Here is a 13,068-nt window from a genome sequence, read left to right as displayed (position 1 = left end):
GCCAGTGATTCTTCAGTATGTAAATCTCTTCATTTTTTAGTGTACAGCAGCAGATACTTCCTGCTTATCTTGATTCATTTTTCCCATCAAGTGCTAAGAGTGAACACATGTAATCAGGTTTAGGTTTTCACTTTGAGGCCATCTGGGGAAAATTTTTAAATTTAAATTCTAGGCATAATTTTAAGGAAGATGATTCTCATTGTTAAGCTATATAAACATGCCAAATTCAGTAGCTGTATTGAAATAATTTCCCAGTGCCTAGTGGTAATAATATTAAAGCAAAATGACTCTATAGATATTTTTGCATTTATTTTTTGTGTATGGGGCAACCTTTCAGTGTATGGGGCAACACTCCAACCAATCAAGCCATACCAGCCAGGGCCCAAACTACTGTTTTATAGAGTACAGACTTCATGACAGATTCACTACCTAATCAAATGCATTTCACTAAAAAAAATTATGCACATAGTATAAACCATTAAGTAAAGATGTTAATTAAAATGTACACATTAGTCTTGTAATGTAAATTGTTATGGATATGTGATAAAAATAAAATATTAAGTAAATTATACTTCATTTTATAAATGTGAAGAGAATATAATCATGAAAAAGCAAAGTGGACGATGACTTAATCTTTTTCTAGGAGGTGTAACATTAAGAAAATAAGTGTATCAGTGGTGACATTATTCATGAACTTTTCTATAGAGATTTTTTCAAAAGGTTTCTTCCAAAACTTCCATCTACAGTGCAGTAGGAATGTGAAATTAGAAGAAAATATTGGTCAATAGTTTGTAACAGTCTCACCTACAAATCTAACTGCTGGATTGTTACTCTTGAGACATTTTTGAACAGTTTATTTTTGTATACGCACTTTAGTTTTTCTTGATAGCAAACTATAATTTTAAGGAGAGTATTCCTAATTTTTTTCTTAATTTTATGTATAGATGAAGATTTCAGTACACAATTAATGACCTACATTTGGTTCAGTTGTATTGTGTTAGTGTTCCATTTGTTTGAAAAGCCTTTGAACTGGATGAAGAATTACGATTGTAATAAAAAATTTGCATGTAAGTTGTCATTTTCTTCATTGAGAAATATGAAGAATTAGAATGCATTCCAATGAGTATGTATATCTTTATTTTGAAATTAAAAAATTGAGATATAATTGACATGTAACATTATACTAGTTTAGGTGTACAACGTAGTGATTCAGTATTTGTATATATTGTGAAATGATCACAGTAAGTTCATTACCACATATATTTTTTCTCGTGATATATTTTGAAATTTAATGTAGTAAGTAAATAACTTTCTGTATAGGGAAAAGTTTTCTTTTAATTATTTTCATCAAACTGCAGAATTCAATTTGCACTAAGAAGATCATCATCACTTTATTTCTTCTTAAAAACTTTTTATTGAATTTAGTCAGGTGACATTGGTTAATATTATATAGGTTTCAAGTGTACAATTATATAATACATCATCTGTATATTGTACAGTGACGTTGAGAATCTTTTCATATGTCTCTTGGCCATCCGTATGTCCTTTTTGGAAAATTGTCTATTCAGGTCCTTCGCCCATTTTTTAATTGGATTGTTGTTGTTTTTTGGTGTTTAGTTGTGTGAATTCTTTATAAATTTTGGATATTAACCCCTTATTAGATGTGTATCATTGGCAAATATGTTCCCCTGTTCAGTGGGTTGTCTTTTCATCTTATTGATGGTTTCCTTTGCTGTGCAAAAACTTTTTAGTTTGATATAGTCCCATTTAAAAATATATATATATCTATTGATTTCAGAGAGAGGAAAGGAGAGGGAGAGAGAGAGATAGAAACATCAATGATGAGAGAGTCATTGGTCAAACCCACAACCCGGGCATGTGCCCTCATCGGGAATCGAACCCCGATCGCCTGGATCCTAGGTCGACGCTCAACCGCTGAGCCACGCCTGGCAGGCTTAATAAAGTCCCATTTAAAAAAAAAATTTTAATTTTGTTTTCCTTGCCCAAGGAGATATATCAGAAAAAAATACTGCTATGAGAAATATCAGAGATTTTATTGCCTATGTTTTCTTCTACGAGTTTTATAGTTTTGAGTCTTATGTTTAAGTCTTTAATCCATTTTGAGTTTATTCTTGTGTATGGTGTAAGAAGGGGGTCTAGTTTCATTTTTTTGCACGTATCTGTCCAGTCTTCCTAACACCGTTTATTAAATAGAGTATCTTTACCCCATTGTATGTTCTTGCCACCTTTGTCAAATATTAATTGATCATAAAGGCATGGGTTTATTTCTGGGCTCTCTATTCTGTTCCAATGATCTGTGTGTCTGTTTTTATGCCAGTACCATGGTGTTTGGATTACTGTGGCCTTATAGTATAGTTTAATATCAGGTAGCATTATACATCCAACTTTGTTCTTCTTTCTCAAGATTACCATGCAGGTGCTGACCACATGAACAGGAATTCACCTCAGCAGGATCTGGTTCCTGCTGAGATCTTCCTTTGGATATGCCACTTGTGAAGCTAGTTGGATCCTGCTCTGTTGTTGTCTGAAGCTGGCAACTGGATGTATTGGTTCTGGGGCCTCTTAGCAGGACTCTGATGCAGGTCAATATTAGATGCTGCCTGTGACTGCTTCTGGGCAACCTGTTTGGAGCTACAAAGTGATGCACAGTTTGTGGCTGCCTCTGCTGGGCCTGGTGTACATGGGAAAGACCAAACTGTGCACTAAGGCCAGCTGAGCCAGGGGTCAGGTCAGCAAAAGGCCCAAGGCCTCTGCCTGCCTCCACCTGCTAGCTCCCTGTTAGGCTTACTTACTGAAAGAGACTTTGGGAGTACTTGAGTTGCATGAGGTAGGTTCTCAGTGAGTCACCAGATAGGGGCGAATGGTGTTCACCAGATTGATACAGGTTCAAAGTCTCTTCCAGTTCTGGGTCTGAAGCCACTCAGCAAAAGTGCCAGGGTATACCAAGTCTAACTGCCACCCACTGGGTGCCTGCAGACCTTTGTTTGGGGCAGGGTCTGAAGGAGTCATCAGGGTGGGTCCAGCAGAATTTATCAGGCCCAAACAGACCAAGATTTGGCTGTATTAAGGGAGGGCTTCGCACCGGTTGGGCCTTCTAGGGCAAAATGTCCCCTGTCATGTAGCCACACAACTCAGTCTGTTTTAGATTCTGCTGGGGCGTCCTGTAGAGCCCAGCTCAGTAGGACGGGGCCCGTAGGAGTCAGGTGGGTGAGGCTAGTAGATGTGGCTTCTTCTGTAAATCCTTGGTTGTAAGACTTCTTGTTCAGCTAGTCTTCAATTGGTTATTCAGGTTGATTGTTCTATATTTTAGTTGTAATTTCAGTTTGGTCTTGGGAGGAGGTGAGTGTAACTTCCACCTATTCTGCTGCCACCTTGGATCTCTGACTGATAATTATCATCACTTTATTTCAGTAGCCCAGATATACTAGGGCACCATGCTAAAACATAATAAAATCTGACACAGCACTGAAATATGGTTGCCTGTTGTGTTCTGCACAGGCCTAGACCTATATATTCTTCTGTAATGTGCAAAATTGAATAAGTGAACTCTTTATTTTGATGAAAATGATTTTTAAAACTATGAAATACTGCATTTGGAAATTAAAAATACCATATTGTTTTGGACTACTGAAAACTGGTATAGTTATTGACTGTTACGTTAACATTAATATATAAGTCAAGGTAGAGATTGTAATTACATGGAAGTTGAAGTATTTAGAATGGTTATAGACACAGCACTCAGATTTTTAATATACTTTATTAAAATTTTCTACTACTAATAATGTCATTATTAGTGAACGTGCTTTGTAAATTGGTCTTTTTCATCAAAGCAGAAGGTTAATAATTATCATTTTTTTAATACATGCAAAAATTTGTTTCCTATTCAAGTAATTTATTTTAATTGTAAATTTTTTTAGGCCTCCTGTAATGTAAGCTTAGTAATGTACAAAATAAAGCATATTTTACTCAAGCCTACTTTTCTTCTTTGTTTTTGCTTCCTCCTTTTTCCTTTGAATGCATTAAATTTAGTGGTTTTAACCTTTTGTGAAACAGGTGCTGCTCATTAGAGTGATCCTATATTTGGAAACATTAATACATAAACATTGTGATACGCGTCCATTTTATTTAAACAAATATAATAGTGGGATAAAGTCTTTTGAATGATTGTGAAAGTTAATAGTCAGTGTTGCACTCTTTAGTTTTGAGATGTTTAGCATCGGTATCATTTATATATATTTTTTCTTATTAGGCAAGAAGTTTTGAAATGGAATGGTTGGGGATATAGTGATTCCAAGTTCGTCTTCAATAAGAAAGGCCAAGTTGAGTTGACTGGGAAAAGGTAACTCTGTTTATTCTTTCTTTTTTTTCCCCTCTTTCTATGAAAAATTTAAAACATAGCAAATATAACATGTTCAATAATAGACATACATAACAATAGAATAATATAACAACTCCTTCTTCAATTTAAAGGTTACTGGTGTTTTGCCATAACTGCTACTTTGTTTTCTGCAGTATTTCAAATTTTGACATTTTCATGGCACTTCTAAATATTTACATATATATCCCTTAAAAAAATGAGGCCAGTCATGTAATACCATTATCATACTCCGTAAAATAATAAATTTTGTAATATCTGATTATCCAGTCCACATTCACATTTTCCCAGTTGTCTCAAAATGCCATTTTTGTAGGTAGTTTGTTTGACTCAGAATGCGGATAAGCTATATTATAATATGTTCCAGTATTGTACTTCGCTTTAGTATCTATTGGGCATTAATATACTTAGTTTAATACATTTTAAACTTATTTAATATGTCAATATATTGAAATATCAGCAAGAAAACTTTTATTCCTTTGGAGAAATTATTCTTCTTTGCAACATAAGCCTTCTATATTTCTAACTTAAATATACTTTGTACCTGAAACAAAACCTCAGGAATAGTAATTAGGAACTAATTTTAATAGAGAGAAGGCAATGTGAGAGAGAAATATCAGTCAGTTTTCTCCCATGTGTGCCCTGAACTGAAATCAAATCCCTAAACTTTTTGTTGTATGGATGACATTCCAACCAGGCCACCATTGCTTTTTAATAAGAAAAATAAATATTATCTGCATTCTTATTTCCATTCCTTAATTATGACTGGGCAGCATGCTGATTAGAGGCTTAGTTGAGAAATTGTATATAATTCAGATGGAAGGAATTTCTGATGAAAATATAAATTTACCAGTGTTCTAGATGTTGACTGTTTTATGTTTTAAATGGAATAATGTCTAATACAGTAGAAACTTATCTATGTAGAGATTGGCTTTACACAATCTTCTGTGGGGGAAAAAGTGAATCTTCTGAACTTAGAAAACCAACTCTCAGACAGTGTCTTCATTTCTTTCTTTCTCTCTTTGGACCTTGAAGGTATAGCATCTTTGTTTTGTAGAAGGGGACAGATAGTCAACTTGTACTCCAGGAAAGTGCCATTGAAAGCAGAGAATTGATCAGATGGCATTAGACATTGGAAGATTGCTGCTAGTGCCACTCTAACCAGGATGGATTCAATAAAGGCCTCATTTCTGTGCATGGTTTACTCTTGAGTTAGTCTAGTGGGGGAGGGGGAAGAGAATGGGATGGTAGGGGACAGTTGCATCTAACCGGCAGAACCTGCAAAGAGAGACCAGGAAAGTGAATTTAGGGCACATTTGACTTACTGAAAGGCAGCCTTTGGTTCCCACTGAGACTCATCCAGAGGGTAATTCTCCATATACAGAAATGGAATTTAGATGGTCTGATACTAAATATGTACTACATAAAAAAATTCAATAACTAAAACTAAGTATTAGCTAAATAATATTTAGTTTTCATTTTGGTACTTCTAGAAGTACTATTACCTTGTCACAGATAGGAAAAACTGGAAATGGGTCATAGTTCTCTATCTAGTCTAGGTTCCTAGGGATAGTGGTTGATTAAGTAGATTTCTTTGATTTTTATCAGAAAACATTCATAAACTTAAAAAATATATATATATTTATTGATTTCAAAGAGAGATAGAAACATCAGTGATGAGAGAGTCATTGATCAGCTGTCTCCTGCATGCCCTCTCCTGGGGATCGAGCTGCAACCTGGGCATGTGCCCTGACCGAGAATCGAACCACAGTCTCCTGAATCATAGGTCAATGCTCATCTGCTGAGCCACGCCTAGCCGGGCCATAAACATTCTTGAAAATAATAACAGCTATTATTTATTGGTGCCTACTAAGTTATCTTAAAATAATCCAAAGATGGGTAGTCATATTTTCTTTAAAATAATGAGGAGATTGAGGATGAGAAGGTTAAATAGCTTACTTGAGGTCTCCTGCTCAGCGGGAAATTGGGATTAAAAACCAAGTGTTTCTAAGCTTCATTTTCAGACTGTTTCTATTATGCTATGCTTGTGAAGTACTTCTGCACATCACCCTACTCATCCATTGTATTGAGTTTATTCTCTCTCCAGCCTCTGGGGGTACTTCACAGTAGCCCTTTACACAGTATACGCCAGCATAATAGAGTTAGTCATCTTATAAAAAGTTACTGTGTGACAAAAATTTCCTATTGTTCCAGTAAGAGGCAAAGGGCAAAGGCATAAGAAGGTTATGATATTCCTAAAAGAGAAGATGATATCTGTGACTAGAAAGGATGAGTAAAAGAAAATAATGATTTGGCTGAACAGTATTAATTCACCCTTTTGTTATTAATACTAGATTGTAAGGAAAACTTTTGAAATGTTTTGTTAAGACTTTTTATTCTGGCTTTGTAGTGGACTAAACAGATATAGACACTTTGCCCTCTATAACTACACAGAAAACATGGATAAAATATCACAGGAAAGAAATATAACAGAGTCAGAAAGAAAGGAAGGGAAATCCTTAGGTGCCAGAAACTAATAGTGACTCTCAATGAAAATTTATGGAGATTCCCTTATTTCTGAGCCAATAAACATTGAAAAGGTAGGAAATGTGGTTGATTGTATATTTTTGGGGGAGGGTAACTTGGACATTTAAAACCTAGCCATTATATTAGAAGCAATTATTATAAGGTATTTTAGATCTTTGGGGAAAATTAGTTTTTCCCTGAACATAGTCTGTCTTCTGAACAGATTTGTAATTTGCCAGTTTATAAATCCCTAGATTTATAATCTTATCATTTTTATTTCTTTTAGATGTAGATGAATTTAGTCCTGATTTTAAGCAGCAGATGGTAATACTTCAGAACCAGTGCTATACATTCTATAAACTAAGATTTTTGAAAAATGTCATTCTTTGACTTTAAAGGTTGTATACATTAATTGATACAGAACACAAGTTAGTGTTTAAATGGAATTTGTTTGGGTTTGTTGCACATTGCATTTTCAGTGGCATATTTTTTCATTAAAGTTTTATCTTCAATTCTGAAAAGGCTATTAAATTGCTTAGCAGTTGTGGAACTCACTCTGATCGATGGTTGCATGTACTATTTTGCTGCCTCTGTGCACTGCCCCAGAGTGAGTGTCTCCCTGTCTAAGTCATCATAAATGCTGACATGTACTCTCTTCTTGGATATTTATGTCCAAAGAGTTTTCTTTCTATGTATACTGATTTCATTGGTCTTGAAGGCTTGTTCTGATTCTGTATCTTCTACATTATAGTCTACCTTGGTTTTAAGGAAAGGTGGTAATTTGATCTTTGTATTTTACAAAGAGACCATTTCTTAAAATTCTCAAACTAATCTTCAACCATGGTAAAGATCTATTCAGTAATCTGTTTCAACAATTGGTATAGGCATTTGGCTTTCTTCTTATCACATTTCTGATAAAAGTTATGTGTTTCCTGCTCATATGTTCACCCTACAAATTAAATGTCTTTGCAGCTTTGACTGAACTGGGTTGTAAGTTTCTTAAGAACAGGAGTCATAAGACCAGTTGTATCCTACAGTGCATAGTATAGTCCTATTAGTGTTAGATAAATGTTTGTTTATAGTTCTAGATATCAATCCAAATTATATTACTATAATACTCAAGTCATTTCATAGCTGTTTCTTAAGTTAAATACCTCTCATTTCTTTAACTTTTCTTATAATATTTCTAAAGAAATTGGAATGAAGGTATGGGACTCATAGATTAAACAACTAAAGATGAAGCCACTCAGCATAGCAAATGTTCTTCATTTTAGCTAAGGTAAAAGTAAATTCTGGGGGGTTGGTTATAATACACGTGCTACTACATGTTAATAATGTCCTTCAAAGCGACCAACTTTGGAACTACTAGGTCTTAATTACATGGAAGGTTTACTTTGTAAAAATTCATTCAAATATATACTTATTTGTTTTATGTATGTTATACTTCAGTATAAGTAAAATATAAAATTAAACAAAAATAGAACAGCTATAATACAGGGTGGGACAAAAGTAGGTTTACAGTTCATATAGAAAATAATACAATAATTAATAAACAGTAATACAAGAATAAACTGTGTTTTGTGTACTCACAACTATAAATCTACTTTTGCCCCACCCTGTATAGTAATTTTATTTGGCTGACCCATCATCGATTTTGGCAGGGGGAAGGGGGAGGAGTAAAGAAGATGCAAGAATATTACAGTAAAAAAGTTTACTGAATAGAGCTACTGTGATTTTATAAATGTCACTCATAAAGAATTTTAGTTTAATGATCTTACTAGGAATGGTGGCAAGGGAAGAGTCAGACTAAAGGCAGCATTGTATAGTGGTTATAGCACAGACTGACTCAAGCCTTATTCATAGTCTGATTCAGATCCCAGTTTTGTAATTTACTAGCTCTGGAACCTTGAGTAAATAAATTACTTTATTCCTTAAAGTTATTTAAGTTATTTAAGTTGTTTAAATTCTCTGTGCCTTAGCTTCCTCATTTATTAAATGAGGATAATAATACCAAACTCATATTATTATTATTATTATTATTATTATTATTATTATTATTATAAGTTAATATACATAAAACACTTAGAAAAATGCCTGGCACATGATATGCAATGTGTTTACTTAATAAAAAATGTAAAGTGCTGTTTTAAAACATTTAGACATTTGTTTTGATCTTTTACTGCTATTATAACACATTGGATTATTACTGTTTGCATATCAACCTTCTTCATTATACTAACCTGGGGTAGGATACTTACTTTATCTCTTTATTTCTAGCATTTATTGCTAGTTCTTATTTTGCCACCTTTGAGAAGTGAAAAGTTGAATCTCTAAGCACTTGAGTTTTCTGCATCAATCTTCTCATATAAAATTGAGGTTTTCTTACATATGTGAAATAATGTTGATGTTTTATATAAACTATTTAAATAGGGATTGAGATAAAAGATGTAGGAAACAAAATCAGACTAGCAAATTTTGTTTTTTTCATACTATATGCCCTTTATAGTGCTCTTTTGTGTGTTTTAAATGTGTTGTGCCAGTTCATGGAAAGCCTAAGAACCTTGCAAATCTACAGGTTTATTTTCTGTTCCCTTTTCTTATTATAATTGTCACACCATAAACTCCATGATACAACATTATGATTTTTTTTTTAAATTATATATTTTAAAGAAATTAATAAAGAAATAGTCACTTACATTTACCTACATATTTACTTTTTCTGGCATTATGTATTCCATCTTGAAGATTTGAGTTTATATTTCATGTTATATTTCCCTTCAGACTGTAGAAATTCCTTTAGCATTTCTTGTAGTGTAGATCTGCTGGCACCAAGTTCTCAAGGTCTCTTAGTTTTCATCTGAAAATGTTTTTATTTTACTTTTGTTTTGAAGGATATTTTCACCAGATACAGATTTCTAGGTTGATCTGTTTTTTCTTTTAGCACCTTAAAAACGTTGTTCAGTTGTTTCCTTATCTTATTGTCTGTGATGAGAAGTCAGTCATAATTTTTATTGTTATCCCATTATATATAATGTATCATTTTTCTCTAGATGCTTTTAAGATTTTCTTTCTCCTTCCCCTTCTCTAATTGCAGATTGGCTCTGTTGTACCTAGTGCGAGTTTCTTTGCATTTATCCTCTTTAAGTTTTCTGACCCTGAATTTCTAAACTTTTTCTCTTCATCAAATTTGGAAACTTTCATCCATTACTTTTTCAAATACTTTTTTTTCTTTCCTTCTTAGGACTCCATTTATATGTATGGTAGTTTTTTGTTATTGTTCCATAGGTTCCTGAAGCTCTATTTATTTTTTCAGCCTTTTTCTCTGTTCTTCAGATTGTATATATTTTATGGCTCTCTGTTAAGACATCTCCAATCTGCTCTTAAGTTCCTTCAATGAATTTTTATTTCAGAGTTTTAATTATAGAATTTCTGTTTTGTTCTTTTTGTAGTTTTTATTTCTCTGCTGAGATTTCTGTTACTCACTGGGAATATATTTCCCCTTTTGTCCTTCAGCATAGTTATAGCTGTTTAAAAATTCTTGTGTTCTATTTCTGGAATCTTGGATCATCTTGAGTAAGTTTCTGTTACTTGCCCTCCCTTGATTATGGATCATACTTTCTAATTTGTTCATGTCTAGTAATTTTGGAGTGTATCTTGGACATTGTTAATGATATGTTGTAGAGACTCTAGATTCTGTTACATTCTTCTGAGAAGACTTTTTTTTCTACATCAGGCAATTAACTTGACTGATCTCAAATTCTCAGTTTTCCTCTGTGGTGGCGAGCAGCTGAGTTATCTGTTTAGTTCTTTTAAGCTTAGTTGGGCTGCTTAGCGTCTGCTCCATAGATGTGTAATTCAAAATCAGGCAAACAGAGTTTATATATAGGTTCCTCTCCAACTCTTCTTTTCTGTGGTTTCCCTGTATGTTTTCCAGATTCTGTGCTCACTTCAAACACTATCCTCTAATTCTTCAAGCCAGGAAGACTAGGTCTTCTGCATTTTTTTTTTCTTTTAGTGGTACCAGCTGTGCTTCCCTTCGAGCTAAAGCCCGTTTAAAAAAAAGAAAAAGAAAAGAAACCGTGCAGTGCTGTTTCCTTCTCCTAAACACACTCTCTTTTTCCTGCTTTTGATTTGCCTTCAGATAGTTGAGTTTTATTTGTTTTGTTTTATTTTTGTTCAGAGTTTATAATTATATGTGAGGGGTTTGGTTTGATTGGAACTACTTCACCATTACTAAAGCAGAATCTAAGATTTAAATTGAAATGAGGATACCTTACTCTAATGTTTTACCTTCTTTGTACCTTAGGTACCCTCTTAGTGGCATGTGTTTACCATCTTTTAAGGAATGGATTGAAAATACCCTTGGAGTAAATTTGGAGCATAAAACTACCTCTAAAGTAAGCAAATAAGAACAATTACTAATATGCTTAACTCTGTGTGTATGTGTGTGTGTGTGTGTGTGTGTTTAATTCCAAATTAATTAGACTTATCTTTGTAATTTATTATAGTTGCTTTGATGCATTTGTCATGTTTTTCTGTTAAGAAGTTTACTAGTTATATTGACCTTGTTAGGGTGTAGTTTCACTTATCTGGAAGTAGGATTAGAAAACTTTACACTGTATACATATCAAACTAATGACATTGTATTTCTTTATATTATTATGATTTTTATTATTTATTATTATTTGCTATGCCATAGTATTCTGCATGTCCCTGTAACTGGATATAAGTTCTGTAAGTGCAGGGGCTATGGCTAACACTATATTCTCCATTATATCCACCATGTTATTAAGGACTGTAAGTATTTAGTGAGTACTTACTTGATTTATTTATAAATCCACTGATACATTTCATTTTAGTAATTAAATTAGGCTAAACAACTAATTCCTTCTCTTCCCAAACCAAATTCTTTTAACTTCTTAAAAGATCTCTTTTTTCATCTCCTTAATTCTCTCTTGACTATTTGTAATTACTTTTTTTACATTGATGCAATCTACATAACCATATTCAGAAATATCAGTAGTTTTATTTACATGCACTTTTTCTTCTGTTTTTGAGCCCTTTTCAGTTTTCAGTAACTTACAAAATAATAATCTGTATGTATGGTTAGGGTGTTTTTGGTTATTTGCTTCAGGGTGGATTCCATGAGGTCAAGATTTTTTTTCTGTTTAATTCACCACTGTCTCCCCAGGGCTTAGAACAATGCCTGACTTATACCATACACTCAATAAGTATTTATTATCTAAATATATAATAATCCTGCAGGAGATTGGTTCTAGGACCCTTGTGGATACCAAAATCTGTGGATGCTCAAGTTTCTTATATAAAATGCTGTAATATTTGTATATAACCTATTTTTGCATATAATCTACAGCAGGGTATGCCTACGTATCACTTCATTCGCAAGGATTCAGTGTAGTGCTTGACCTGTGTCAAATTAAAGTTTTCTTTTTGGAACTTCCAGGGATTTTTAAAAAAATATTTTTGATCTACCATTGGTTGTATCTATGTATGCAAAACTCACATATACAGAGGGCCAACTGTAAAATTAAAAATGAAATACAGGGCTATATAAATATCATATTTTTCTTTAATATTTTTATATTTTCTTTTTTCCAAATACTATGTGATGGTTAGTTTTTTCATAGCAAATTTGATTTGGGCAGCCATTTATACATCTCTTTCTATATGGTAGGTAATATTAGGTGCTTTTCACAAAAATTATCACATTTAACCTTCCATCCTATACAGCTAACCTTCTGGCAGCTGTATAAATTTGGTGGTGATAATGTCATTTAACAGATTCAGAAGCCAAAGCTCACAGAAGTTGGTTGACTTGCCCAGTGTCACATAGCTTTAAAGTTGAAGATTAATTTTTCAAGTTACCTATTAGTTGAAATTAAGTATCAAGTTTATAATTATGTTGTGAGTTTTTAAAGCAGTCTATAAAATGAGTTTTATTACTTATATTGTGAGGATTTTTGCTATTCATTTTAAAATTATAATTGGAGTATAGGAAATGATACATTTTATCTGTAGGTCAAGTATCTTTCCCCCAGTCTCCTTAATGTAAAGTTGAAGGTTTGAAATGTTGCTAGCTTTCTTGTTCTTTTTTTTTTTTTATATCTCCACCAGAGGATATTTTT

General features: G+C 33.1%; 1 protein-coding gene across 2 annotated transcripts in view; it reads left to right on the top strand.

Annotated features, from left to right (window-relative positions):
- The window catches only part of AGPS (alkylglycerone phosphate synthase), a 116,207-nt gene that overhangs the window by 19,900 nt on the left and 83,239 nt on the right, over nt 1–13,068 (top strand). Inside the window, exons 2-3 of one of the 2 annotated variants that reach the window (XM_081143240.1) lie at nt 4,271–4,360; nt 11,229–11,319. In XM_081143240.1, coding sequence (XP_080999366.1) covers nt 4,271–4,360; nt 11,229–11,319 — 181 coding nt within the window. The remainder of the gene's footprint in view (nt 1–4,270; nt 4,361–11,228; nt 11,320–13,068) is intronic. The other variant, XM_081143241.1, reaches the window with a different exon arrangement.

This window comes from Miniopterus schreibersii (assembly GCF_964146895.1).
Source record: "Miniopterus schreibersii genome assembly, chromosome: 7".
NCBI lineage: Eukaryota > Metazoa > Chordata > Mammalia > Chiroptera > Miniopteridae > Miniopterus > Miniopterus schreibersii.
Note: the sequence above shows the minus strand (reverse complement) of the source record. Positions and strands in the feature narration are given on the sequence as shown.